Source organism: Crinia signifera, chromosome 5 (genome assembly GCF_055691185.1).
Source record: "Crinia signifera chromosome 5, ASM5569118v1, whole genome shotgun sequence".
NCBI lineage: Eukaryota > Metazoa > Chordata > Amphibia > Anura > Myobatrachidae > Crinia > Crinia signifera.
The window spans coordinates 4,090,689-4,108,539 of NC_139221.1; the positions used below are offsets into that span (position 1 = coordinate 4,090,689).

The 17,851-nt window shown below is 52.6% G+C and overlaps 1 protein-coding gene across 1 annotated transcript in view; it reads left to right on the top strand.

The window, feature by feature from the left end:
• The window catches only part of LOC146079863 (uncharacterized), a 31,704-nt gene extending 18,823 nt beyond the window's left edge, over positions 1-12,881 (top strand). The window contains exons 2-7 of the mRNA XM_083186529.1: positions 860-960; positions 1,700-1,768; positions 3,356-3,466; positions 5,520-6,152; positions 6,343-6,399; positions 10,337-12,881. Of these exons, the coding sequence (XP_083042655.1) occupies positions 860-960; positions 1,700-1,768; positions 3,356-3,466; positions 5,520-6,152; positions 6,343-6,399; positions 10,337-11,094 (1,729 nt within the window). The 3' untranslated portion in view covers positions 11,095-12,881. The remainder of the gene's footprint in view (positions 1-859; positions 961-1,699; positions 1,769-3,355; positions 3,467-5,519; positions 6,153-6,342; positions 6,400-10,336) is intronic.
• Positions 12,882-17,851: the final 4,970 nt, after the last annotated feature.

A 17,851-nucleotide genomic window follows, 5' to 3' on the forward strand; every position in this document is an offset into this window, starting at 1 on the left:
ATAAGGCATCCGATGGTATCCGATGCGATATTACTCGATGGCAGCCGATGGTATGCGATTTAAAATTGTATAAGCACCCTAATGGGTGTTTTCAATGTTAAATGTGCCCCCTATATGTTGAGAGAAGCTTCTAAAAGTCGGCAACCCTGTATTATGGGCACAGAGATGTTATTGCCAAGAAGTCAGATAACCGAGACAGTCCTGCACTTTTATTTATTTGTATTAAAAGCGATCATATACTTAGGCCCTTATCCTGGTTCACTCGCAAAGGCAAATTCCTTCTCAAATGGGCAAAACCATGTGTCCTGCAGGTGGGGCAGATGTAACATGTGCAGAGGGAGATTTGGGTGAGTTATTTTGTTTCCGTGCAGGGTAAATACTGGCTGCTTTATATTTACACTGCAATTTAGATTTCAGTTTCAACACACCCCACCCAAATTTAAATCTGTCTGCACATGTTACATCTGCCCCACCTGCAGTGCACATGGTTTTGACCATTTTGAGAACAAATTAGTATTGCAATTAGAACTGAATAAGGTCACAAATCCCCCCCCCCCCCATGTGCGCCAACTGGCAGGTCGGCGAAGGCACCTGCACAGATGTCCTGCATATGAAAATATGAGCATGCGCCGGACTTGAACATCGGTCACCCGTACAAACCAGAATCAGGGCCTAAGAGTCAATGGTCCTCTTAAGGGTGTTAGCCCTGGGCTCCAGTCTGTGTCCCCAGCTGCTGGCAGCCTCTTCCTGGTCCCGGGGGTCAGTATCACCCCTTAACGCATTTCTCCACCTCTCTGTCAGCGGCTTCCTCGGACGGTACAATAAGCAATCCGCTCCTAACTGTCATTTTCTATTACAGAAGAGCGTCCAGCATGCAGGGAATGTTATCCCCGGAGCACCCCTATCTCAGCGCCATCAGGGACGCCCAGGGCTTCATCAGTATGGACCCCAACCTATTACGTGAGTGGAGCGGGCACTAAGCTGTATTGTCATCGTCCCCTGCCCGCCGTAACCGACCACCCTGAGGGGCACATGTATGACGCAATGATGCCCCTTCTGCCAGGGATGCTGTTGCCAGGTGTGGGCATGGGCACTAACACTCAGCGCCATCTGCCCCAGAGACATTATTAGTACCACCATCGAGCCAGCGCCAGATTACACCAACGCTGCTTACATGCCGACACTCTGCAGGACCGTAGACGCGGCGGGTGACCTTCAGGGACTACATGGTGGTCCAGCCAGATAGCAATGGCCGGTGATTGGGATACGGTCACTAGGTCTACAAGCACTAGGTTGACACCACTAGGTCGACATGACTGAAGGTCGACATGGGTTAGGTTGACACAAGCATTAGGTCAACAGTCAAAAGGTCGACATGGGGTATTGCCCTACCATCAACTAGGGTGTGGTGGGAGAATAAAATAGCGTTTTCCTATTCTGACGCTCACTCCTATATATGCACCCGGGTTACAACACTGCAATGGTGCCGACACAAAGCTGACTCCACTCCTATATATGCACCCGGGTTACAACACTGCAATGGTGCCGACACGAAGCTGACTCCACTCCTATATATGCACCCGGGTTACAACACTGCAATGGTGCCGACACAAAGCTGACTCCACTCCTATATATGCACCCGGGTTACAACACTGCAATGGTGCCGACACGAAGCTGACTCCTTGTACCCACATAACAGGTCTCCCCGAGGTTGTGCTGCAGAGGATTGAGGTGAAGATAGAGGAAGATCCTTCTACAAATACAGATGGTGAGTGATCACAGGCCTGCGGTGCAGGGGCTGAGGGGCTCGCTGACATGCGGTGCGGGGGGTGGGGGGATCACTGACCTGCGGTGCAGGGGCTGAGGGGCTCGCTGACATGCGGTGCGGGGGGTGGGGGGGATCACTGACCTGCAGTGCGGAGGGTGAGGGGCTCGCTGACCTGACCTGCGGTGCGGAGGGTGGGGGGGCTCACTGACCTGCGGTGCGGAGGGTGGGGGGGCTCGCTGACCTGCGGTGCGGAGGGTGGGGGGGCTAGCTGACCTGCGGTGCGGGGGGTGGGGGGCTCGCTGACGTGCGGTGCGGAGGGTGAGGGGCTCACTGACCTGCGGTGCGGAAGGTGAGGGGCTCACTGACCTGACCTGCGGTGCGGAGGGTGAGGGGCTCACTGACCTGACCTGCGGTGCGGAGGGTGAGGGGCTCACTGACCTGACCTGACGTGCGGAGGGTGAGGGGCTCACTGACCTGACCTGCGGTGCGGAGGGTGAGGGGCTCACTGACCTGCGGTGCGGAGGGTGAGGGGCTCACCTGCAGTGCGGAGGGTGAGGGGCTCACCGGCCTGCGGTGCGGAGGGTGAGGGGCTCACCGGCCTGCGGTGCGGAGGGTGAGGGGCTCACCGGCCTGCGGTGCGGAGGGTGAGGGGCTCCCTGGCCTGACCTGCGGTGCGGAGGGTGAGGGGCTCACTGGCCTGACCTGCGGTGCGGAGGGTGAGGGGTTCACTGGCCTGACCTGCGGTGCGGAGGGTGAGGGGCTCGCTGGCCTGCGGTGCGGAGGGTGAGGGGCTCGCTGGCCTGCGGTGCGGAGGGTGAGGGGCTCGCTGGCCTGCGGTGCGGAGGGTGAGGGGCTCACTGACCTGGCCTGCGGTGCGGAGGGTGAGGGGCTCACTGGCCTGACCTGCGGTGCGGAGGGTGAGGGGCTCACTGGCCTGACCTGACCTGCGGTGCGGAGGGTGAGGGGCTCACTGGCCTGACCTGCGGTGCGGAGGGTGAGGGGCTCACTGGCCTGACCTGCGGTGCGGAGGGTGAGGGGCTCACTGGCCTGACCTGCGGTGCGGAGGGTGAGGGGCTCACTGGCCTGACCTGCGGTGCGGAGGGTGAGGGTCTCGCTGACCTGCGGTGCGGAGGGTGAGGGGCTCGCTGGCCTGCGGTGCGGAGGGAGAGGGGCTCGCTGGCCTGCGGTGCGGAGGGTGAGGGGTTCACTGGCCTGGCCTGCGGTGTGGAGGGTGAGGGGCTCGCTGGCCTGCGGTGCGGAGGGTGAGGGCTCACTGACCTGAGGGGCTCACTGACCTGACCTGCGGTGCGGAGGGTGAGGGTCTCACTGACCTGCGGAGAGTGAAGAGCTCACTGACATGCGTTGACGGGGATCACTGAATTGCGTTGCGGGGGGGTGTAGGGATCACTGACATTGTCACTGAAAATTTGGAGCTCACTGGCCTGCGGTGCGGAGGCTGAGGGGCTCACTGGCCTGCGGTGCGGAGGCTGAGGGGCTCACTGGCCTGCGGTGCGGGGGGTGAGGGGATCACTGACCTACAATGCGGAGGGTGAGGGAATAATTGGGTAACCCAATGACTTTTGGCAGGTGAGGACGAGCAGATAAAGGAGAAGCGGGAGATAAAGGTTGAAAAGGAGTCAGATGAAGAGGATCAGGAAACACAGAGAAAAAATCACATCCACTCGTTTTCTGCCCGCGGTGAGTATAATGCCGGTGATCAGTACACCATGCAGCGTGATATACCTCATACATCCAGCCTCAGTACACCATGCAGCGTGATATACCTCATACATCCAGCCTCAGTACAGCATGCAGCATGAGATACCTCATACATCCACCCTCAGTACACCATGCAGCGTGATATACCTCATACACCCAGCCTCAGTACACCATGCAGTGTGATATACCTCATACATCCAGCCTCAGTACACCATGCAGCGTGATATACCTCATACATCCAGCCTCAGTACACAGCGCAGCATCATATACCTCATACATCCACCCTCAGTACACCATGCAGCGTGATATACCTCATACATCTAGCCTCAGTACACCGTGCAGCATGATATACCTCATACATCCAGCCTGAGTACACCGTGCAGCGTGATATACCTCATACATCCAGCCTCAGTACACCGTGCAGCGTGATATACCTCATACATCCAGCCTGAGTATACCGTGCAGCGTGATATACCTCATACATCCAGCCTCAGTACACCATGCAGCGTGATATACCTCATACATCCAGCCTCAGTACACCGTGCAGCGTGATATACCTCATACATCCAGCCTCAGTACACCGTGCAGTGTGATATACCTCATACATCCAGCCTGAGTACACCGTGCAGCGTGATATACCTCATACATCCACCCTCAGTACACCGTGCAGCGTGATATACCTCATACATCCAGCCTCAGTACACCGTGCAGTGTGATATACCTCATACATCCAGCCTCAGTACACCGTGCAGTGTGATATACCTCATACATCCAGCCTCAGTACACCGTGCAGCGTGATATACATCATACATCCAGCCTCAGTACACCGTGCAGCGTGATATACCTCATACATCCAGCCTCAGTACACCGTGCAGTGTGATATACCTCATACATCCAGCCTGAGTACACCGTGCAGCGTGATATACCTCATACATCCACCCTCAGTACACCGTGCAGCGTGATATACCTCATACATCCAGCCTCAGTACACCGTGCAGTGTGATATACCTCATACATCCAGCCTCAGTACACCGTGCAGTGTGATATACCTCATACATCCAGCCTCAGTACACCGTGCAGCGTGATATACCTCATACATCCAGCCTCAGTACACCATGCAGCGTGATATACCTCATACATCCACCCTCAGTACACCGTGCAGCGTGATATACATCATACATCCAGCCTCAGTACACCGTGCAGTGTGATATACATCATACATCCAGCCTCAGTACACCGTGCAGTGTGATATACCTCATACATCCAGCCTCAGTACACGTGCAGCGTGATATATCTCATACATCCAGCCTAAGTACACCATGCAGCGTGATATACCTCATACATCCACCCTCAGTACACCGTGCAGCGTGATATACATCATACATCCAGCCTCAGTACACCGTGCAGCGTGATATACCTCATACATCCAGCCTCAGTACACCGTGCAGCGTGATATACCTCATACATATAGCCTCAGTACACCGTGCAGCGTGATATACCTCATACATCCAGCCTCAGTACACCGTGCAGCGTGATATACCTCATACATCCAGCCTCAGTACACCGTGCAGCGTGATATACCTCATACTGTACATCCAGCCTCAGTACACCGTGCAGCGTGATATACCTCATACTGTACATCCAGCCTCAGTACAACACACAATGTGAGATATCTGTACTGTCAGTGTGGCAGTGAGGGGGGAGGAGTTATCTGTACTGTCAGTGTGGCAGTGAGGGGGAGGAGTTATATGTACTGTTAGTCTTGCAGTGAGGGAGTTACCTGTACTGTCAGTGTGGCAGTGAGGGGGGAGGAGTTATCTGTACTGTCAGTGTGGCAGTGAGGGGGGAGGAGTTATATGTACTATCAGTGAGGGGGGAGGAGTTATCTGTACTGTCAGTGTGGCAGTGAGGGGGGAGGAGTTATATGTACTATCAGTGTGTGTCAGAATATCACTAATGATGACCATTCTCTGTCTTTTCTCCCCTTTCTCCCCTTTCTCCCCTCTCTGTCACTCACATTGGGGGAGAGCAGTACACAGAGGGAGGGTGGGCCGCCCTAGAAAACATCATTATGCAGACACCGTCCATAGGAAGATGGGCCAGGCCCACGGGCTGGGGCATAATGGGCTATCCAGGGAATCTGAGAGGGGCGGTGGGCACCATAGGGCAGGGCGGAGGAGACGCGGGGGTTGGCACCAGTTTCTCTACAAGGACCGGCAGCAGTTTGAGCGTAAGCTGAAGAAGGCCGACCTGACGTATGGGGAGGAGGAGAGGCAGCGGGGTCAGCGATTTAGTGATGAGGAGAATGAGACACTGGTGTCGGGGGTACTCAGTCACTATAAGGAGCTGTGCGGCCATTCGTCGCTAAAGGGCAGTGCCTCGCAGAAACGCCGCCTCTGGCAGGAGGTCGTAAACAGAGTCAATAGTGTAGGGACAACCTATAGGACTATCGAGGTGTGCAAGAAGCGCTACGGCGACTGTCGCCGGGCGGTGAAACTGAAGATGGCCGCCATGGAGCACCAGGCGCTGGGCCATGGGGATCCCCAGGAGCAGATCAGGTTTAGTAACTGGGAGGAAAACCTTCGGCAGAAGATCAGCTCGGTGGCAGAGAGTGGACCTCAGCATGTGCTGGACACCTGTGAGCACTCCAGCCTGGACCTCGGAGGTAGGAGGCACATCATAGCAGCCGGATGGATTATTATTATTACGGCATGTACTGTGGGGCTGATTCAGGCCTGATGGCTGGCGGTGATCACACAGAGGGCTTGCACCTGAATCAGCCACTATGTGTGAGAGATCCCAGTGTCGTCCAGCAGCCCTCTGCTGATCCTGCGCTTCCCCATTATCTCTTACAGATTATCCCGCAGAGACCATCATGCACCAGTCCTGGTCAGCCGCCATGGAGACTTCGGGTAAGAGCCTGGGTGTCCCCTTTCTGTGTTTGTCCCTGTAATACCCGGATAACATCCACATTAGCCACCTCTCTCTCTCCATGCCAGTTACTGATATCTTATGGCAGGGGTTACCCGCTGGGGTACAGGTGATACCATGATTGTGGCAGTGCATGATGGGATGTCCTGCATTACAGTATGGGGAATGGGGTCAGGGACTCGGGTGTCCGGCCGGGTAGGGCTCATTGGCATTGGAACGACGACACAAGCATTAGGTCGGCAATGGCTGGGTGGACAGTCAAAAGGTCAACATGGGTTTTTCACGATATTCTTGAATGTTGACATGGACACCGTCAGAATGTACCACCATGTCCCCTCACATGACGCGCTGTGCTCGGCGCACTATTATATCCCCCGACCACGCCCTAGTGGCAGGAAATACTGCCTGTCGGTACAAAAACCCAGCCATTAATAACCTACTGCTTGTCCACCTTCCAGCCCTGTCAGCACAGTGATGTCAGTTATATATTCTGACCTAAGCCACATCGACCCAGTGCATGTTGACATTATATGTGTCGACCACCTGGCCTGCGCGGCCATAACACCATAAAGATGACAGCCAACTCCAGTCCTCCAGGTGCCCTCAGCCAATCACATGCAGTAACTAGCGCCACCTGTGAGATGTCCGTGAGTAATGAATACACCTGTGCACCTGCCGGGGGACCTGTGAGATGTGTCAGTGAGTAATGAATACACCTGTGCACCTCCCGGGGGACCTGTGAGGTGTCAGTGAGTAATGAATACACCTGTGCACCTCCCGGGGGACCTGTGAGATGTCAGTGAGTAATGAATACACCTGTGCACCTGCCGGGGGACCTGTGAGATGTCAGTGAGTAATGAATACACCTGTGCACCTGCCGGGGGACCTGTGAGATGTCAGTGAGTAATGAATACACCTGTGCACCTGCCGGGGGACCTGTGAGATGTGTCAGTGAGTAATGAATACACCTGTGCACCTGCCGGGGGACCTGTGAGATGTGTCAGTGAGTAATGAATACACCTGTGCACCTGCCGGGGGACCTGTGAGATGTGTCAGTGAGTAATGAATACACCTGTGCACCTGCCGGGGGACCTGTGAGATGTGTCAGTGAGTAATGAATACACCTGTGCACCTGCCGGGGGACCTGTGAGATGTGTCAGTGAGTAATGAATACACCTGTGCACCTGCCGGGGGACCTGTGAGATGTGTCAGTGAGTAATGAATACACCTGTGAGATGTGTCAGTGAGTAATGAGTACACCTGTGCACCTCCCGGGGGACCTGTGAGATGTCAGTGAGTAATGAATACACCTGTGCACCTGCCGGGGGACCTGTGAGATGTGTCAGTGAGTAATGAATACACCTGTGCACCTGCCGGGGGACCTGTGAGATGTGTCAGTGAGTAATGAATACACCTGTGCACCTGCCGGGGGACCTGTGAGATGTGTCAGTGAGTAATGAATACACCTGTGCACCTGCCGGGGGACCTGTGAGATGTGTCAGTGAGTAATGAATACACCTGTGCACCTGCCGGGGGACCTGTGAGATGTGTCAGTGAGTAATGAATACACCTGTGAGATGTGTCAGTGAGTAATGAGTACACCTGTGCACCTCCCGGGGGACCTGTGAGATGTGACAGTGAGTAATGAATACACCTGTGCACCTGCCGGGGGACCTGTGAGATGTGTCAGTGAGTAATGAATACACCTGTGCACCTGCCGGGGGACCTGTGAGATGTGTCAGTGAGTAATGAATACACCTGTGCACCTGCCGGGGGACCTGTGAGATGTGTCAGTGAGTAATGAATACACCTGTGCACCTGCCGGGGGACCTGTGAGATGTGTCAGGGAGTAATGAATACACCTGTGCACCTGCCGGGGGACCTGTGAGATGTGTCAGTGAGTAATGAGTACACCTGTGCACCTGCCGGGGGGACCTGTGAGATGTGTCAGTGAGTAATGAGTACACCTGTGCACCTGCCGGGGGGACCTGTGAGATGTGTCAGTGAGTAATGAGTACACCTGTGCACCTGCCGGGGGGACCTGTGAGATGTGTCAGTGAGTAATGAGTACACCTGTGCACCTGCCGGGGGACCTGTGAGATGTGACAGTGAGTAATGAATACACCTGTGCACCTGCCGGGGGACCTGTGAGATGTGACAGTGAGTAATGAATACACCTGTGCACCTGCCGGGGGACCTGTGAGATGTGTCAGTGAGTAATGAATACACCTGTGCACCTGCCGGGGGACCTGTGAGATGTGTCAGAGTAATGAATACACCTGTGCACCTGCCGGGGGACCTGTGAGATGTGTCAGGGAGTAATGAATACACCTATGCACCTGCCGGGGGACCTGTGAGATGTGTCGGTGAGTAATGAATACACCTGTGCACCTGGCGAGGAACCTGTGAGATGTGTCCGTGAGTAATGAATACACCTGTGCACCAGCCGGGGGACCTGTGAGATGTCAGTGAGTAATGAATACACCTGTGCACCTGCCGGGGGACCTGTGAGATGTGTCAGTGAGTAATGAGTACACCTGTGCACCTGCCGGGGGACCTGTGAGATGTGTCAGTGAGTAATGAATACACCTGTGCACCTGCCGGGGCACCTGTGAGATGTGTCAGTGAGTAATGAGTACACCTGTGCACCTGCCGGGGGACCTGTGAGATGTGTCAGTGAGTAATGAGTGCACCTGTGCACCTGCCGGGTGACCTGGTAAATGTGTCAGTGAGTAATGCATACACGTGTGTGTCTATTAGGTGACCTGTGAGATGTGTCAGTGAGTAATGAATACACCTGTGTGTCTATTGGGTGACCTGTGAGATGTGTCAGTGAGTAATGAATACACCTGTGTGTCTATTAGGTGACCTGTGAGATGTGTCAGTGAGTAATGAATACACCTGTGTGTCTATTGGGTGACCTGTGAGATGTGTCAGTGAGTAATGAATACACCTGTGCACCTGCCGGGGGACCTGTGAGATGTGTCAGTGAGTAATGAGTACACCTGTGCACCTGCCGGGTGACCTGTGAGATGTCAGTGAGTAATGAGTACACCTGTGCACCTGCCGGGGGACCTGTGAGATGTGTCAGTGAGTAATGAATACACCTGTGCACCTGCCGGGGGACCTGTGAGATGTGTCAGTGAGTAATGAATACACCTGTGCACCTGCCGGGGGACCTGTGAGATGTGTCAGTGAGTAATGAGTACACCTGTGCACCTGCCGGGGGACCTGTGAGATGTGTCAGTGAGTAATGAGTACACCTGTGCACCTGCCGGGGGACCTGTTGATAGCTCTCGAGGACTGAAGTTGGCCATCTCTGTACTAGGTCATGATCGCAAGGTCTAGTATAGGGAGGTTAGAAATTCTTCATTACATGGGGAGATAAAAGGGCATTATGGGTAAGAGAAAACAAACAATGGCACCTCTACTGAATGGTGACCTGTCATAGACAGTGCGCCTAGGCTCCTTGGGGTGCCTCGGGACACTTGCAGGGTTGCCTCAGGTTGGTCATCCAGGACCAATTCAAATTATTTATGATCAATTATTTCTGGACAAAACCAGTGCTGGTGGCTGACAAACATAAAGTGTGTCCAATCAGAACCAAATCCTGCCATTTACCACATAACTGAACCTAAGAAGCACATATGCACACAATCTACTTCATTTTATATATATTTTTTGGGGCCTAGGGGTGCCGGGGAACAATTCTGATACTCTAGGGTGCCATGATTAGAAAAAGTTTGGGAACCCCTGCACTAGCGAATGTCCTAAGACCAGACTATGGGTACGCAGCCCTCCCTTAGTGGGCGCAGGCAGCGCTGTCCGGGACAGGTGCTCCTGGTATCTCCTCTCCTGTCTTCTGATTGGTATCTGACCTCCCTGAGTGATCACTGATTGGTTCCTCATGTTATTTAGCTGACAGGACCTCTCCTCCAGCCGCTCAGACCATCCAGCCGCCAACGGATGAGCTGGTCTCCGACTGCGAAGAAGCTACCTCTCCCCTGGACATCCAGCTGGTGAGCGAGTCAGAGGACGAAGCCCCCCGTTCTCCTGCAGCCGCTGTCCACAACGAGACCTCATGTACAGAGGGACCCCACAGAACACCTGGCCCCCCCGACATTGCACAGGAGGCACTGGGGGCTGACCACCATTACCTGCGTCTACAGGAGACCTACAGCGACAGTCTCCGGCATCTGACGCAGGGTCACAGCACTGAGCTGCACAAGCTGCGGAGGAACGTGGTGGACGGTAACACCGTAGTGGTGCAGCAGCTGGAGGGGCTGGCGGCGGAGGTGCGGGAGCTGAACGCCCACGTGCGCCAGATACACATGAACCAAGCGCACTTCAATCTGATGTTTCAGAATTATCTCAGTGACACCAAACAGTTTTACGGAGCCATGGTGCAAGCCATGAGGACCCTCCAACAAGCCCCAACCCTAAGTCCAACGGCCTCTGCGGCTTCGTCGCCCGTCCCGTCACCCAAACCCCCTGCAATGCAAACCACTCCAAGCCACCTGCTGCTGTCAGCCATGTCCGACTTCACTGCCCTGTCACCGGCTGGATCCGCAGAACCGGCGTCCGCCTCCTCCACCGCTTCCGAGGTCTACACAAACAGCCACCGCGCCAGGCCGCCAGTCTACTCTTTCCAAGTCAAGTCGCTGAAGAAACATTGAGCCGTCAGGAAAACACTGGATGCCCGTCAGTAAGGCCGATCGGAGCCTTTTGTACAATGTGACGTTATTTATTCTTCTTTGTTCATGAATATTTACCTCAGCGGCTGGGAACATCTATGTCGCGGACCTGTAATAAGGCCACGTTCCCGTGTACGAGATGCTGTCCGTGGCCGGCACTGCACATACATGTCATATACAGCGCTGTACGTGTCCGTGTAACTTCTGTGTTCTGTGACGTGATGCCAGAGCTGCGTATTGGGCCTATTCTGCTTTCTTAGCAAAACATGGGCAAAACCATGCAGCACCGCAGAGGGGAAGATGTAACAGGTGCTGAGAGAGTTAGATTTGGGTGGGGTGTGATCAAACTGAGATCTAAATTGCAGTGTAAAGGTGCCCACACACTAGAAAGATCTGCGATCGTAAGATGTGCGCAGAAATTAGCCTTGAACTGTTTTATCCGTAGCGAGCGACGTCTTCACCACAGATTCCTCTTCAGATCCCGCGTGCGTTCCTGTGGATCTTCTGATCCTTCATGCAGCATGTACGATATATCCCTGGGAGCGCGCACCGGACCGATATCTATCGGAAATCAGCCAAAAAATCATTCTAGTGTGTGGGCACCTGAACAATAAAGCAGCCAGTATTTACCCTGCACAGAAACAATGTAACTCTCCCAAATCTAAAGCCCTGTACACATTGGGCGATTTTAGCCTGTATCGCTGAGCGACCAGATCACAGGAGCACGTTCCTTCAATTATGGTTAAAAATCGCTGGCGCACAATGCACTGTGCGGCACCTCACTACACCTGTGCACCACCTGCTTACATCTGTGCCGCGCCTGACGACACCTGTACACCACCTGACTACATCTGTGCTGCGCCTGACGACACCTGTACACCACCTGACTACACTTGTGCGGCGCCTGACTACACCTGTGCGGCGCCTGACTACACCTGTGCACCACCTGATTACATCTGTGCTGCGCCTGACGACACCTGTACACCACCTGACTACACCTGTACACCACCTGACTACACCTGTGCGGCGCCTGACTACACCTGTGCACCACCTGATTACATCTGTGCCACGCCTGACGACACCTGTACACCACCTGACTATATCTGTGCCGCGCCTGACGACACCTGTACACCACCTGACTACATCTGTGCCGCGCCTGACGACACCTGTACACCACCTGACTACATCTGTGCCGCGCCTGACGACACCTGTACACCACCTGACTACATCTGTGCTGCGCCTGACGACACCTGTACACCACCTGACTACACCTGTACACCACCTGACTACACCTGTGCTGCGCCTGACGACACCTGTACACCACCTCACTACACCTGTGCGGTGCCTGACTACACCTGTGCGGCGCCTGACGACACCTGTACACCACCTGACTACATCTGTGCGGCACCTGACGACACCTGTACACCACCTGACTACACCTGTGCACCACCTGCTTACATCTGTGCCGCGCCTGACGACACCTGTACACCACCTGACTACATCTGTGCTGCGCCTGACGACACCTGTACACCACCTGACTACACCTGTACACCACCTGACTACACCTGTACACCACCTGACTACACCTGTGCACCACCTGATTACATCTGTGCTGCGCCTGACGACACCTGTACACCACCTGACTACATCTGTGCCGCGCCTGACGACACCTGTACACCGCCTGACTACAACTGTGCCGCGCCTGACTACATCTGTGCACCACCTGATTACATCTGTGCCGCGCCTCACAACACCTGAAAACCACCTGACTACACCTGTGCCGCGCCTGACGACACCTGTACACCACCTGACTACATCTGTGCGGCACCTGACGACACCTGTACACCACCTGACTACACCTGTGCACCACCTGCTTACATCTGTGCCGTGCCTGACGACACCTGTACACCACCTGACTACATCTGTGCTGCGCCTGACGACACCTGTACACCACCTGACGACACCTGTACACCACCTGACTACACCTGTGCGGCGCCTGACTACACCTGTGCGGCGCCTGACTACACCTGTGCACCACCTGATTACATCTGTGCCGCACCTGACGACACCTGTACACCACCTGACTATATCTGTGCCGCGCCTGACGACACCTGTACACCACCTGACTACATCTGTGCCGCGCCTGACGACACCTGTACACCACCTGACTACATCTGTACCGCGCCTGACTACATCTGTGCACCACCTGATTACATCTGTGCCGCGCCTCACAACACCTGAAAACCACCTGACTACACCTGTGCCGCGCCTGACTACACCTGTGCACCACCTGATTACATCTGTGCCGCGCCTGACTACACCTGTGCACCACCTGATTACACATGTGCCGCGCCTGACTACACCTGTGCACCACCTGATTACATCTTTGCCGCGCCTGACTACACCTGTGCACCACCTGATTACATCTGTGCCGCGCCTGACTACACCTGTGCACCACCAGACTACATCTGTGCCGCGCCTGACTACATCTGTGCACCACCTGATTACATATGTGCCGCGCCTGACTACACCTGTGCACCACCTGATTACATATGTGCCGCGCCTGACTACACCTGTGCACCACCTGATTACATCTTTGCCGCGCCTGACTACACCTGTGCACCACCTGATTACATCTGTGCCGCGCCTGACTACACCTGTGCACCACCAGACTACATCTGTGCCGCGCCTGACTACACCTGTGCACCACCTGATTACATATGTGCCGCGCCTGACTACACCTGTGCACCACCTGATTACATCTTTGCCGCGCCTGACTATACCTGTGCACCACCTGATTACATCTTTGCCGCGCCTGACTACACCTGTGCACCACCTGACTACATCTGTGCCGTGCCTGACTACACCTGTGCACCACCTGATTACATCTGTGCCGCGCCTGACTACACCTGTGCACCACCTGACTACATCTGTGCCGCGCATGACTACACCTGTGCACCAGGGACTTCTAGCTAAAATAGAATATGGTTATATATATATATATATATATATATATATATATATATATATATATATATATATATATATATATATATGTTTAAAAACAGAATTACTGTAATTTTCAGCCAAGGTCGCTGATGAAAACAGTACACTGAGCACTATGGTCGCTGAGCAATATATTGCTGATACTGTATTAAGCCAAAATTGCACCGTGTGTACATACTATAACTCTCTGCACTGTCACATCTGCCCCACCTGCAGCGCAGCATGGTTTCTGTGTGTAAAGGTGCCCATCCACTGGTGCGATATGGCCTCACATCTCACTGGCTGCCCTGGACAGTTCTTGCAGCCCGCAGCCCCCCCGCTAGGATGGCATGTGATACATTGTATACAATGTATCGTATGCGATCCTGTCCCCCAGGAAGGTCGCCAGTGTATGGGCAGCAGAAGATACAAGATGGATCAGGGTGTCCTTACTGTAAGGATAAGCTGCGAGTGGGGGTTACCCTATAACAGGACAGACGGACGCTGCGGAAGCCGGCTGGTGGACTGCTACTACACTTCCAATAACCCAATGTCTTATTGTATCGCTGCTTGTCATGAAGGAGAATTCGGGGCCTATATATTAATTATCGCACAACAGGGAATTGCGGCCAATGTCTCAGCTACTGTGTATCTGCAGCAGATTGGCGTGACTGGTGAGTCTATGCGCAGTGTGTATAGCAGCATTATACAGTGTGTATAGCAGCATTATACAGTGTGTATAGCAGCATTATACAGTGTGTATAGCAGCATTACATGTACATGGGCAGTATGACTGGTGAGTCTATGCGCAGTGTGTATAGCAGCATTATACAGTGTGTATAGCAGCATTATACAGTGTGTATAGCAGCATTATACAGTGTGTATAGCAGCATTATACAGTGTGTATAGCAGCATTACATGTACATGGGCAGTATGACTGGTGAGTCTATGCGCAGTGTGTATAGCAGCATTACATGTACATGGGTAGTATGACTGGTGAGTCTATGCGCAGTGTGTATAGCAGGATTACATGTACATGGGCAGTATGACTGGTGAGTCAATGCGCAGTGTGTATAGCAGCATTATACAGTGTGTATAGCAGCATTACATGTACATGGGCAGTATGACTGGTGAGTCTATGCGCAGTGTGTATAGCAGCATTATACAGTGTGTATAGCAGCATTACATGTACATGGGCAGTATGACTGGTGAGTCAATGCGCAGTGTGTATAGCAGCATTATACAGTGTGTATAGCAGCATTACATGTACATGGGCAGTATGACTGGTGAGTCTATGCGCAGCGTGTATAGCAGCATTATACAGTGTGTATAGCAGCATTACATGTACATGGGTAGTATGAATGGTGAGTCTATGCGCAGTGTGTATAGCAGCATTATACAGTGTGTGTAGCAGCATTACATGTACATGGGCAGTATGACTGGTGAGTCTATGCGCAGTGTGTATAGCAGCATTACATGTACATGGGCAGTATGACTGGTGAGTCTATGCGCAGTGTGTATAGCAGCATTATACAGTGTGTATAGCAGCATTACATGTACATGGGCAGTATGACTGGTGAGTCTATGCGCAGCGTGTATAGCAGCATTATACAGTGTGTATAGCAGCATTACATGTACATGGGTAGTATGAATGGTGAGTCTATGCGCAGTGTGTATAGCAGCATTATACAGTGTGTGTAGCAGCATTACATGTACATGGGCAGTATGACTGGTGAGTCTATGCGCAGCATGTATAGCAGCATTACATGTACATGGGTAGTATGAATGGTGAGTCTATGCGCAGTGTGTATAGCAGCATTATACAGTGTGTGTAGCAGCATTACATGTACATGGGCAGTATGACTGGTGAGTCTATGCGCAGTGTGTATAGCAGCATTACATGTACATGGGCAGTATGACTGGTGAGTCTATGCGCAGTGTGTATAGCAGCATTATACAGTGTGTATAGCAGCATTACATGTACATGGGCAGTATGACTGGTGAGTCTATGCGCAGTGTGTATAGCAGCATTATACAGTGTGTATAGCAGCATTACATGTACATGGGTAGTATGACTGGTGAGTCTATGCGCAGTGTGTATAGCAGGATTACATGTACATGGGCAGTATGACTGGTGAGTCTATGCGCAGTGTGTATAGCAGCATTACATGTACATGGGCAGTATGACTGGTGAGTATATGCGCAGTGTGTATAGCAGCATTACATGTACATGGGCAGTATGACTGGTGAGTCTATGCGCAGTGTGTATAGCAGCATTACATGTACATGGGCAGTATGACTGGTGAGTCTATGCGCAGCGTGTATAGTAGCATTATGCAGTGTGTATAGCAGCATTATGTGTACATGGGCAGTATGACTGGTGAGTCTATGCGCAGTGTGTATAGCAGCATTATACAGTGTGTGTAGCAGCATTACATGTACATGGGCAGTATGACTGGTGAGTCTATGCGCAGTGTGTATAGCAGCATTACATGTACATGGGCAGTATGACTGGTGAGTCTATGCGCAGCGTGTATAGTAGCATTATGCAGTGTGTATAGCAGCATTATGTGTACATGGGCAGTATGACTGGTGAGTCTATGCGCAGTGTGTATAGCAGCATTACATGTACATGGGCAGTATGACTGGTGAGTCAATGCGCAGTGTGTATAGCAGCATTATACAGTGTGTATAGCAGGATTACATGTTCATGGGCAGTATGACTGGTGAGTCTATGCGCAGTGTGTATAGCAGCATTATACAGTGTGTGTAGCAGCATTACATGTACATGGGCAGTATGACTGGTGAGTCTATGCGCAGTGTGTATAGCAGGATTACATGTACATGGGCAGTATGACTGGTGAGTCTATGCGCAGTGTGTATAGCAGCATTACATGTACATGGGCAGTATGACTGGTGAGTCTATGCGCAGTGTGTATAGCAGCATTACATGTACATGGGCAGTATGACTGGTGAGTCTATGCGCAGTGTGTATAGCAGCATTATACAGTGTGTGTAGCAGCATTACATGTACATGGGCAGTATGACTGGTGAGTCTATGCGCAGTGTGTATAGCAGCATTACATGTACATGGGCAGTATGACTGGTGAGTCTATGCGCAGTGTGTATAGCAGCATTATACAGTGTGTATAGCAGCATTACATGTACATGGGCAGTATGACTGGTGAGTCTATGCGCAGCGTGTATAGTAGCATTATGCAGTGTGTATAGCAGCATTATGTGTACATGGGCAGTATGACTGGTGAGTCTATGCGCAGTGTGTATAGCAGCATTACATGTACATGGGCAGTATGACTGGTGAGTCAATGCGCAGTGTGTATAGCAGCATTATACAGTGTGTATAGCAGGATTACATGTTCATGGGCAGTATGACTGGTGAGTCTATGCGCAGTGTGTATAGCAGCATTATACAGTGTGTGTAGCAGCATTACATGTACATGGGCAGTATGACTGGTGAGTCTATGCGCAGTGTGTATAGCAGGATTACATGTACATGGGCAGTATGACTGGTGAGTCTATGCGCAGTGTGTATAGCAGCATTACATGTACATGGGCAGTATGACTGGTGAGTCTATGCGCAGTGTGTATAGCAGCATTACATGTACATGGGCAGTATGACTGGTGAGTCTATGCGCAGTGTGTATAGCAGCATTATACAGTGTGTGTAGCAGCATTACATGTACATGGGCAGTATGACTGGTGAGTCTATGCGCAGCGTGTATAGTAGCATTAT